Consider the following 12,573-nt stretch of genomic DNA (forward strand, 5'->3'; position numbering starts at 1 on the left):
GGCTGGGTGTGGGTGGGTGTGGGTGCATGTCTGTCTCTCTGTCTGTCTCACTCTCTTTGGCCCCTCTCAGATGCAGCAATGAGCACGTGTTTGGCTGATGCTCTTAAGAAGGGGGAAGGGAGGTCAATCTGAACCCGGTGCCAATTAAACAAAGGCAACGAGCGGGAGCCTCTCCCCTGAGCTAGGAACACTCACTCGCCCAGACGTCTTCTAGCTGTTTCTCGATGGCCCGGCAAAGCGGTGTGACCCTGGGTCAGCTGCCCCCTGCCCCCTCCCCGCCCAGGCTCCTCTTGGTAAGGGGAGGGCCTGGGCCAGGACAGCTCTAAAGCCAGGAGGTTTCTTTCACTCACCCACCCCACCCCTGCTCATCCCTGGCACCAGGGCCTAGGGATCTCACCTCCAAATACTCCAGCCCACCCCTCGGCAGGCCCCCACCCCGGCCTCTCTTGCCGAGGCACCTGCGCCAGCCTCGGCCTGGTCTCCTCGCCAGACTCACCCCCGAACAATGGTCAGGAGTCCGAGCACAGCTCCTCTCAGCAGAAATCCTCCACTGGCTGCCAACGCCCTTGGCCCATCTGGCCTGCCTCACTCACCTCAAAGGATCCCCTTAAACTCAGCCCTGACCTTGCCCACCTCTGGGGAGCCCCTGTGCCAAGGGCCCCTCTCAGCCTGTCTAACTCTTTTGTTCTTCAAGCCTCCTCCAGGAAGACCTCCATGATGCTGGCCTACCAAGACTCCCGTCCTAAGACGCTAGCTGATCCACTGTGCCTGCCCGGAGCTTAGGACTCCTGCCTCTCCCGTGCGGAGGTCCTTCCTGAGGCAGCGCGCTGGAATCCAAGACACCAGGCGCACCGCTCGCTGTCCAGTTAGGGCCCACTCCAGTCCCACGAGAGTCAGAGTAGAACTGCTCCCGAGGCGTTCTTGGCTGTAATCTAAGTGGAAGCAGCCGCCAGGGCTTTCTTCTGCGTAGCTGCTGGGCGGGTCGCAAAGGCCAAGCTGTCTGTGCCCCCGGCCCCCATGCGTAGCTGTGTCATGAAACGCAGAGGTGCCAGGGGCTTGGTGATGGTGAGCCCAGGCTGATGGTCCCTGAGCCCTGGACTCTAAAGAGAGCAGGGAACCCTGGGGGAGACAGGCGGGGAGCCCACACCTGAGCAGGTGATGCAGGAGATGCCCTCGGCGCTCAGGTTGTACTTGAGATCCAGCAGCACCTGGATGTTGGTGTCGGGCCGGAAGAGCAGCGGGGCCCGGCTGGCGGGGCGGAGCCGGCTGGCGAACACCAGGGACAGGATGAGGGTGGACACAAAAAGGCCTGCAGGGGACAAGCACAGTGGGTGGGCCGGGAGCCCCGGGAAGCCGGGCACAGAGCTGCTCCTTGCCTGGGGTGGGGGTATCATAAGGGAGGGGTGAAGGCCCCGCTGGCGAGGGGAGCTGCCTCTTGGAGCCCTGGCTAGAGGGACTGGCTGTGCTGCACGCTTCACTCTAAGCCAGTGGGTCTCAACCTTCCTCATGCTATGACCCTTGCATGCAGTTCCTTATGTGGTGGTGACCCCCAACATTATTTTCATTGCTACATCATCACTGTCACTTTGCTACTGTGATGAATTGGGCAACCCCTGTGAGAGGGTCATTCGATCCCCAAAGGGGTCGTGACCCACAGGTTGAGAACCGCTGCTCTAAGCTCTCAGCTAACACTCCTGGGGGGAACCAGCTGCCCTCCAGGTTCCCGAGGGTTGGTGTTCTGAAGAGCCTACCAGCCCTTTCTCCCACATCTGCGGGACGGCACCAGAGTGCCCAGGCCCGCAGAGAGGGACTAAGGGTGTGGTGTGCTGGCTGGGGATCAAACTTGCGTCTCTCGCACGGATGGCAAGAACTCTATCACGAGACCTGGCACATTCCCTTGATCCCTGCACGACCCCACACACCGTGGATGCCAATGGTGAGAGCCCGCAGCAGTGCCTGAGCACTCCCGCTGGGCCACATGCTTCCTGAGCTGCTTCACCTATGCTCCCTTGTTGAACCCTAACGGCTGCCTTGCGAGCTAGGTAGGTTTACTCGGGCCAGCTTGCAGAATAGGGTGCAGAGGCCCACGTGCTGGGCGACCTTGGGTGTATCCAGCACGTGGCAGCTACAGGAACCATGGCCGGCAGGAAGCCGAGGCCCAGGGTGTGAGACTCCGAGACTCGGATGGCTGGTTCACCTGGAGGCTGCCGTGTATGATGAGACCCACTGCCATCTTCTGAGATGCCCCACCTCCTGGTCACCCCGCTGTGACCCACGTTTTAGCAGCCAACCAGCAGGTTCCATCGCTGAGTGATAGCCTGTCCTTTGGAGGCAGCGGGGTGGGGGGTGTCCACTCACCCACGATGACCCAGCGGCTCTTGACGGCTGACCACAGGACCCAGTGGTGCAGCAGCTCCTGTAGTTGGGTGATGAGCTGGCCCCGGCTGCTCCTGTCAGGGGCTGGCTGCAGGCCCTCGGGGGGCATGGACACCAGGGCCACGTCTCCCAGCTCCAGCGACACTGCCGGGGCAGAACAGGGGTCCCTTGGGGTGAGGGGGACAGACCCCTGGCCACGCCCCTCTCCAGGGGGGCCGAGCTCTCACCTGGCTCTTCCTCCACGTTCAGCAAGGGGATGTCATCATCCAGGTAGGGGATAGGGCCCTGGGCAGGGCAGCCGCCGACCCGCTCAGCAATGGCAAAAACATCCCTGGGAAAGTGCAGCGAGCTCTTGCGACTGCAGCTCTGGTGGCAGCTAAAGGGAGGCAGAGGGGTGAGCCCAGAGGGTCTTGGCATGGGGGGGGGGGCTAGCCTCCCGACCCCCCAACAGAAGGGTCATCAGATTCCTGCGAGTCAGCCCCCAATTTCCTTCTAGAACCATCCACCCAGGCCATGCGGTCTTCCTTCCCCTGGGAGACAATGGTGGCAGTGGCCAGTACCCGGGGGGCAGACAACACCAAGAAGGTCGCCACCACCCACTGAGATGGTGACCAGGCAGGGGAGGAGAGCTTTAGCCTGGGGAAGCAGCCGGTCAGTCGTCCTGGGGAAGCAGCCGAGACCCTGGCTGAGTGTCGGGGAGGCGAGGCTTGCCTCACGGGCCGGGGTGAGAACACAACACAGTGAGTCTCACTGGCAGCACGTGCCAGGCCATATGCCACCAGGCATTTCTCCTTTGTCCACCACAGGTGACCCTGCTGCTATCTGAACTACGGTGGCACAGTAACATGCCAGCCGCCACAGGGCAACAGACAGCCTGCCACGTGGTGCTCAGCCCCAGACGGCAACAGACAGCCTGCCACGTGGTGCTCAGCCCCAGACGGCAACAGACAGCCTGCCACGTGGTGCTCAGCCCCAGACCTCCGCCCCCACGTCGATTCCGGGCCCTAACGACCCGGGAAGGGCTCCGGGGACTGTAAATCTTGACGGGAGCTGACAGCCTCACCCTGCTCCAGTGCAGTGGTGGGTGAGTTTGAACTGCCGACCCTGCAGCCAGCAGCCCAACACCTGACCCACAGCACCAGCAGGGTTCTGCTGGCACATGGCAGGTGATCCCTGTGGTAGTTACTGTGCCATCACCTTGCTCCTTCCCCGGGCACACGGGAGGCGCTCAGTGCAGCACCACAGGGCTTCTGGGAGAGGCCCGCACGGGCTGCACCCGCTCACCTGGTCTGACAGGATTGCTCCAGGGGCGCCAGGTACAGGCTCCAGAGGCCCAGGGCGGCGGGCATGGTGAAGAGCACGGCCAGCCAGCAGCAGGACACAATGAGGGACATGAACAGGCCGAAGTCGTGGACCGCCGGGATCTGGGACCAGGATGGGGAGGAGGGGGGAGGCGGTCAGGCCGGGTGCACCCCCAGGAGGAGGGTGGGGAAAATGGCTGGGATGGCAGGGCAGGGAAGACAGCTGGTGCCAGGTGGGAAGGCAGAGGGGCAGGGCCCAACTCTCGTGGGGGGGTTCTGGTCATCGGTGCTGCAGCCACTGCCTGGAGCCGGGCCCGGCACGGGGTGAGCGCTTGATAGAGGGAGGGGAGGAGGCTGCCTGGGACAAAGCGGGGTGTCACAGAAGAAAACCGTGGCATGTTCACAGCCATCATCGGTTTCAGCCCCGGCGAATCCACACGAGGAGAATGAGGCTCACTGCTTGTTCAGAATCTCAGCTAGTAAGAGGCAGGCTGGGATCTGACCCTAGTTCTGCTTGCTTTCAAATCCTATGCTGTGGATGTGACTCTCCAGGAAGCCCTGGCTAATCAGTGAGGTACCGCATGGCCACGTCCTAAAACCAGAGATCTGGGCCGACTCCCCTCCTTCTAGGTTCTGCCAGCACCCAGGATCCAGCCAGCCCCAATGACTCTCCTGAGCCCAACGCAGGGCAGTGGGACCGCGGGAAGAAGGCCAAGGGAGAGACGCAGTGGTACGAGGGCCAGGAGGTGAGAGAGCTCAGGACCAGGGGCTCGCAGACCAGAAGGCTGATGAAGGGCAACTGCCCAGGGGCCATCTCTGGTGCTCCGCCGGGAGACAAGCGGCCTGATTCACCAGCCAGCCTCTTCTGGTACCCTGTGGACTTGCACCTGCCCGCTCTGGCCGCTGCGTCCCCCCTCACTACACCTCTGCAGGAGATTGGTCAGCATCGCCACTTACAAGCTGTGTGACCTTAAGGAACTCACTGTACCTCTCTGGGCCTCTGTTTCTGTATGGAGAAGGTAGGAGTGGCACTTGAACCTTTGTCGTAGGCAGGTGCTGACTACATGTGAAAGCTGTAGAAGCTGACTCAGGGCGGCAGTTGTATTACTAGTAACCAGCATCAGGGGACAGAGGAGAACTGCCCCCCAGAGTTTCCAAAGCTGGACATTCCAGAGAAGTAGATCGCCACATCTTTCTCCCGAGGAGAAGCTGGTGGGTTTGAACAGCTGACCTTTAGGTTAGCAGCTGAGCTCCGGAGCCACCGAGCCACATGGGCTCCCCTAGTGAGCACTGATAACGAATGACACTTGTACGATTGTATTTCCTATTGTGAAGGTTTTGCTAATGGGTGACTCAGTGACAATGGAGTCCAGGGACATACCATGTGTCTTGGAGCAAAGGCTGCTTGGTGAAAGAGGAGGGGCACGGTGGGCAGGGCAGAGACCAGGGAACAGGTGTGTGGCCGAGGGAAGTGGCTGGGGCAGGGCGTGCGTGGGGTGGGCCGGCCACCTGGGAGAAGACGTTAGCTGCATAGGCGGCGGCCGTGGTCAGGGAGGTGAAGAAGGTGGCCTTGCCGGCTGTCTGAATGGTGTGGATCATCCTCAGCTGCGGGTCTTCCAGATGGGTGGCCTGGCGGTAGGTGTTGATGAACACGAAGACGTCGTCCACACCTGTGGGAGGGAGGCCCGGCCGGCCCGGCAGGGCAGGCTCTGGGTTGGGTTGCTGACTCCACAGATGGCCCTCCGGGGTCCACATCAAACCTGAGTGGCCCCCTGGGAGGGTCCTGCTTCTTGGTTTGGGGCTAACAAAGTCTCCTTCTACTCTGGCTCCACCCACAGGAGTCCAAGCCCCAGAGCCAGGTCCCTTCTAACTTTGTCCCCTTTCCACCCTTTCTAGATTTCCCCACATTTCTAACCCCTTTTGGCACACCTCCCTGCTCTGCCCACCCCTGGGGCCCCACCCACCATATGCCAAGGAGCCAGCCCACACCCCAACCATCCAATGCTTAGAGACTGCAGAACCCATCTTTTAGAGCCCTGTGGATGCTAAGAACTGCCTTCAAGGAAAAGGATCTCTTTGGGGGAAGGGCTAAGGTTTCCAAGTAGGAGGCCCACTGCCATGGCAACAGAGGCAACTCACCAATGCCCACTATCACAAAAGCAGCCACCCCGTTGAGGATGCCCAAGTACTGGACGCCAAACACCACGTGGTACAGGAAGAGTGCCACCAGGCAGCTAAGGCCAATGCTGGCAATCCCAAAGAAGGACAGGAACACTGAGAGGGTGAGAGGCACAAGGGGATACAATGGAGTGGGCTCCGGAGGGACACAAACTCTCTCTTTTGTTCTTGACCCCAGTGGGGTCCTGCCTCACCCCACCGTGTCTGTCCCACGGCACAGGCAATAGGTGTACTTCTCAGACTAAGTCATGTTGGCCACGTGACCTTGTTTTTGTAGAACTTAGCTCGAGCGCATCATTACCAACGTTGTACGTGTAGTGCATTTACTCTAGTTGGACTACGGGTCCCCCAGGGGTAAGAACTGTGTCTCTCCTGGGCACCACTGGATCCCCAGCACCTGATGGCCAATGGCACAAAGCCGGAGACCAGTAACTATCTGTTAGATGGATGAGTCGATGTCTTTCTCACTTGGAAAGGTTTTGCCAGCTCCTGTTCACCTTAGCAATTCAGACGGCCTGCTGTACAAAGCAGTGAGCAGCAGTTAGTGGACACAGGGCGGTGGCAGCGGGCCAGTGTGCTTGGCAGTGAACTGGGGAACCAACGGAAAGCTGCCTTGAGACTGTAGAGTGGGCTTCAGAGTTGTCCCCAACACCCCCAGGTTCTCCAGAATAAAGCCATCAGCAGGCAAGAGTTGACAAAGGTCACAACACGTTATGTGGGGTCCTCCGTGTGGGCCATTGGGGATGGCCCAACCTGCCTCGGGACCTCAGTCTACCTGCCTGGGGGTTGGAAGATGATATCTGAGCCCCCTCCCCACCCCCCGGCCCACTCCCCACTCTTAGATGCCAGATCAAGACCATTTCTGGCATCCTTGTGGAGGAGGCCACAAACCGAGGAGAGGAAGGGGGCTGGTTCCTGCCGGGTCTTAGGAGAAACCCTACCTGAGCAAGAGGTGAGAATGTAGACCAGGGCGGCGATGCAGCTGCTACTGATGAAGGCCAGGAGCATGTCGTTGTTGAAGGTGCTCCGCACCTCATAGTCAAAGAGGTCTGTTCCTCCGTAGAGAACCTGGACTTTGCTAGGGAAGGGAGGGTGTGGGGGCACAGAGACAGGAAGGCGATTAGAGACAGTCCTGGGAGCTAACCACCTTACCAGGGACTCTGTACATGAAGATCGCACGGGAGCTTCCAAAGATCTTCAAGTCCAGACCACAGCCTAGACCAATCAAATCAGGCTTTTTCGAAGGCAGGGCCAAATCATAGTGCTTTTGAAATCTCTCAGGTGATGTACCTCAAATCACTCGGGCGTATGATCAGGATTGAGAACCGTTGCTCTCTGCTGATTCAATTGGCATCACATTTTAATGTTATCTCCCAATGCTCAATTATCCAGAATAAATTTATAAATTAAGACGGACTCCCAGACACTTAGTTTTACAATGCTATTTACTTTGCACTTAACAGGAGTTATTTTTCATAATAATAATAAATTCTAACCTGGCTGGTCGAACGGAGTTTAAAATACACCGGAGTGACATCTGCCTCTGGCCCAGGGGCCCAACAAGCACTACTAGTGCTCTCCATGGAAACAACCAGGTGACGAGAAAAGACTTCAGACAAGACACTGGACATCCCAGCATGACACCAGCTTACCTGCTTTCACAGTGCCCAGGCATCAGTGCAGCCTAACTGCGGGCTACTGGGCACCCCCAAAAGATGGGGTTTACAGAAGATAATTGAAGAAATAATGACGGATGAAAATGCTAAACCCATTGATCCACGAAGCCTGAGCAATGGACCTCAAGCATAAAACCCCGAACTACAACGCTGCACTTCATGTTCAAGATCAAGAGAAAAATCTTAAAAGCAGTCTGGGAAAAACCAGATTATATAGAGTAACAAAGATAGGGGCGACAGCAGACTTGTCAGAAACAACATGAGTAACGAGATTGTGGAGCAGCATCTTTAATGAAGGAAATAATAATAACTTGAGTGTATCCCACTAGACTTTTGAGACTCTCTAGAACAGATTTGATGTAATGAACACGAATGACCAAAGACCACACGAGTTGCGGACGACATCAGAGCAACGTGCGTGGAGAAAGCAGGCCATTTAAGAGACCGGAAAGAAAGAGCAGCTCAAGGGGGATGTCCGCGGAGGCTCTGAAACTTGCCCTGGGACACAGAGCAGCTTGGGGGATGGTGTAAAGGGTGAAGTATGTTTTGAGAATGATGAGGGCAAAGAATGCTTTACACAATTGATGCATGTATGGATTGTGATAAGAGTTGTATGAGCCCCTAATAAAAAAAGAGAGGGAAAAAAAGAGGGGGGCAGAACATTTCAAAGGGCAGCTTGAGAGAACAAAGTAAAGCGTTATAATGAAATGTACTAAGACCTAAAGTTAGAAAAGCCAAATGGGAGAACACACATGGACCTTTCTCAAGTTGGAAGAACTAAAAAGAACAATCAAGGCTCGAGTTTCACTACTGAAGGATTCTATGAACAAAACATTGATAGATGTAGAGAAGAAAGAAGGAATGCACAGGCCCTGTATCTACAATAATTGACCTGCAATCATCTCGGGAGGGAGCATACGATCAAGACGCAATGGTATGGAAGAAAGAAGTCTGAGCTGTACTGAAGGCACTGGTGAAAAACAAAGCCCCAGGAGCCCAGGGCATTCCAACTGAAGTGTTTCAACAAGCTGATGTCCACTCCAGTCTGTAAAACAAACTGAAGACAACTACCGAACCAACTGACTGGAAGAGGTCCTATTTGTGAACAACCCAAAGAAAGCCGAGTCGATGGGATGTGGAAATCATCATTAGTACAAGTAAAATGTTGCTGCGGATAACTGAAACATGATTGCAGCAGCACATTGACAGGGAGCTTCCAGAAACTCAAGCCTGATTCAGGAGAGGGCATGACATGAGAGAACGCACTACGATGTCACATGGTCTTGACTAAAGGCAGAAATTACCAGAAAGATGTTTACTTGTGCTTTATGGAGTATGCAAAGGCAATTGGCTGTGTGGATCATAGGGCATCATGGATAACAGTGCAAAGAATGGGATTTCTCGAACATTTCATCGTGGAACCGGTATACAGACCAGGAGGCAGTTGTTCAAACAGAACCAGTAGAGACTGAGTGGTTTAAGAGCAGACGTCAGAGCGTGTCTTCTCACTACACACGTGTCCAACGTGTCTGGTGAGCAAGTAATTCAAGGAGCTGGAGCACACGAGAGGAACGTGGCATCAGGATGGGAGGAAGCTCATGAACAAGCTGCAAAACCCGGACGGCACAACTTTGTTTGCTGAAAGGGCAGAGGACTGGACTGCCCAAGATGACCCAAGCCTACAGCCTTCACTGTGGATTAAACCTCAGCTTGAAACAAAGCACACCCTCACAGCTGGACTAGTCAGCAGCACCGCGGTAAACCGAGAAGAGACGGAGGTTGGCAAGGGTTTCATTGTGCTTTGATCCACATCACCTTCCACGGAAGCAGGAGCCAAAGCCTGCTGCACAAGACCTCTTTGAAGTGCTCGAAAGCACAGCCGTCGCTGTGGAGACTGAGGTGCATTTGAGCGCCCACACCTGTGAAACGCTGGGAATGAATGAAGGTACGACGCTTGTGAATTACAGCCACGAATTCTATTCACGGAGACATATGTACTGAAATGTCTTTAAAACTTAATTGACCTGAGAACTTTAAAAAAATAATTTAAACCATTGAACTGTATGGTATGTGACTATATGTCATAAAATGGCTTTAAAATGTATATATATGTGTATATATATATATATATATACATATAATTGCCCATTAAAAATAACAAATGTCATTTGAGGTTTATATGACAACAATATAATAAAGTCCAGGAGTGGAGAAATGAGAGCATATTATATGATCCTTACACTACACATGAAGTGGCATCATATTGCCTGAGGGTACCCTAGTCATTTAGAGATGTATACTATAAACCCTAAAGCAACCACTAAGATAACAAAACAAAGAATTAAAGCTACACAGTCAAGAAAGGAGACACAGTGCGACAGTAAACCCCACCATCACCCAAAGAACCCGATTAGTCCCACAGAAGGAGGGACGAAGACCATGAGGGTCGTACAAATAAAAAAAGAAACAAGACAGACCATATTCATATTCGTAATTACATTACCATAATCATATTCGTAATTACATTAAATGTAAGTCATCTAAGCTTATCCCAACTGAAAGGCAGGGAGCGTCAGATTGCTAGGGTTAGGTCCAGCTGCTCACAAGAAATCTACCTGAAGTAAGATGACAAAGATAGGTCAACAACAAAAGAACAGAAAAAAGATAATAGTGCTGATCAAGAGAGCATGAGGGAACCTCTGGGGTGAAGGGCTCACAGATGTGTAATATGCCCCAAATAATGAAACTGAAACACGCCTCGTGTATTGTAGGCAGTTATGCATACTTTACTAAAGCTGTTAAGAAGGACAAACAGGACATTCAAAAGCCAAGGAGAAAGAAATTTATGATATAAATTTTGTTGGATTAAATAGCCTAATTCCTCTTTAATTCGAGTAGAACATTGAAAGTTTAATAATTCATTTATTTACTCACTCACATGTACAGCATTTGTACAGTGACTTATAGGTGTCACCCTAGTTGCTGGGTATAAAAATACAGATCTAAACTTTTCCCCCCTAGTGTATCAGGTAAATAGCTCGTGGGCGGCCAGTACTCCTACCTAGACCAGAATCCTCACAGGTGGGTCAACAGGTGACATCATCATAAACGGAGAAAAGGCTGACGTTGTCAATGATTTGTCTTGCGTGGATCCACAATCAATGCTCAAGGAAGCAGCCATCGAGAGATTAAAAACAAAAACAACCTGTTGCTTATGTAACTGTGCTGCACGAGCCCTCTTTAGGGTGTTGAAAAGCAAGGGTGTTACTCTGAGGACTAAGGTGCACCTGACTCATCTGCATGTGCAAGCTGGACATTCAGTAAGGCGGACTGTAGGAGAACCGATGCAGTGAATTGTGGTCCTGGAGAATGATGCTGAAACTACCATGGGCCACTTATAGGACAGACGAATCTGTCTCGGAAGAAGTCCAGCCAGAGCGCTCCTTAGAGGCGAGGATGGCGAGACTTGGTCTCACGTACTTTGGACGTGTGGTCAGGAGAGACCCGTCCCTGGAGAAGGACGTCAGGTCTGGTAGAGAGGCAGCAAAAGGGAGGACGGCCCTCCAGGAGCTGGACTGCCCCTAGCTGCAGCAATGGGCTCAGGCACAGGAACCATTGTGAGGCTGCAGGGCCAGGCAGTGTTCATTCTGCTGTGTCCACGTCACCTAACAACAAGGGGAAGCCCTCCAGAACTCCTGGAGGGCCAAGGGCAAGCGGGAGGGAGAGGTAAGCTTTTCAGGGCAGCAACAGCAGCTGTAGTTCTAAGTAGTCACTGACTGTTCAAAAGTGACCCGTAAAGTTCTGTCTGCCTAGTGGAAGGAAAGATCAATCTTCTCTGTTGGAGGAAAGCATCATTTGGATCTCTATTATTTTATACATAATGTTCATCACTCAGTAAAAATTAATACACATATCAACATACGGGGCCATATGAGCAGTAAATCAAGCCAAAGAGGAAACTCAGGAGAAAAAAACCAACAAAACAAAAGTGATTCACAGGTGATCCCTATATTGAAAATTAGCTGATAAGAACTTTTAACTGTGATTAATAGCCTTAGTATGGATTATAACTCAGTGGAAAGAAAACAAAACTCCTCATCACTGGACCGTTAGACAGGAGCATGATAAATGGAGCAAAATTGAAGTTGTCAAGGATTTTTGTTTTACTTGAATTCATAATCGAAGCTCATAGAACCAGCAATGAAGAAATCAAACATATGGTGTTGGGCAAATCTGCTGCAAAAAACTCTTTGAAGTGTTAAAAGGGCAAAGCCATCACTTTGTCACTTTGAGAACTAAGGGGCGCCTGACCCCAGCCACAGTGCCTTCAATCACCTCATCTGCATGTGAAAGCGGGGCGTGAATAGGGAAGCCGGAGAATTGAAGCCTTTGATTCTGTGTTGGCAAAGACCACTGAGTGCGCGGGAGGCCAGAAGAACAAACACCTCTTGTCTTGGAAAAGGCAGGCAGAAAGCTCATTGGAAGTGAGGGCGGGAAGAGCTGGAGGAAACCACGCTAAGTGAAGTGAGCCAAGCACAACAGAAGGGCAAGTGCAACATGAGTCCGCTGAGATAAGCTTTAAAAAGACAGAAAACGGGGCACAGGGGAACAGCTACTAGATACATCCATCCATCCCTGGGGTGAGGTCCCGCAACTGGGGCAGGGACCAGACCCAATCCAGGGACACCTACGGCAGCCAACTCAATTAGAGGGGGAAAGAGAGACATGGGTCCGGAGGAGCAGGGCACTAAGGTACCCAAGGGGAGGGTATTGTTTACATCTCCACAGGAGAGGGAGAGACCAGCCTTCAACCAGATGTGCCAAGAGGTGAATACAACATACCAGGGTGTACCAGGGAACCAATAGAGAGGTCTGTGGGGCCGTCCCCTATGTGGACACCGCGCTGCCCCCCTCCCCCAAAATGCACTTCAGAGGACAGCACTGGGGCTACAGCTTGGGGAGAGGGGTGTGTCTGGTTAGAGCACACGGGAGAAACGGAGAAGGATGGAGAGGAAGGGGAGGACACTCTGGCCCACCAAGCC

At 53.6% G+C, this 12,573-nt stretch overlaps 1 protein-coding gene across 1 annotated transcript in view; it reads right to left on the minus strand.

The window, feature by feature from the left end:
- Positions 1-12,573, minus strand: part of DISP3 (dispatched RND transporter family member 3) — a 154,221-nt gene that overhangs the window by 132,334 nt on the left and 9,314 nt on the right. The window contains exons 3-9 of the mRNA XM_045299199.1: positions 6,797-6,933; positions 5,817-5,951; positions 5,187-5,347; positions 3,661-3,800; positions 2,604-2,752; positions 2,359-2,520; positions 1,148-1,309 (exon numbers count right to left, since the gene is read on the minus strand). Coding sequence (XP_045155134.1) covers positions 1,148-1,309; positions 2,359-2,520; positions 2,604-2,752; positions 3,661-3,800; positions 5,187-5,347; positions 5,817-5,951; positions 6,797-6,933 — 1,046 coding nt within the window. The remainder of the gene's footprint in view (positions 1-1,147; positions 1,310-2,358; positions 2,521-2,603; positions 2,753-3,660; positions 3,801-5,186; positions 5,348-5,816; positions 5,952-6,796; positions 6,934-12,573) is intronic.

Source organism: Echinops telfairi, unplaced genomic scaffold, assembly GCF_000313985.2.
Source record: "Echinops telfairi isolate 266 unplaced genomic scaffold, ASM31398v2 ScPeMD7_7457;HRSCAF=8495, whole genome shotgun sequence".
NCBI lineage: Eukaryota > Metazoa > Chordata > Mammalia > Afrosoricida > Tenrecidae > Echinops > Echinops telfairi.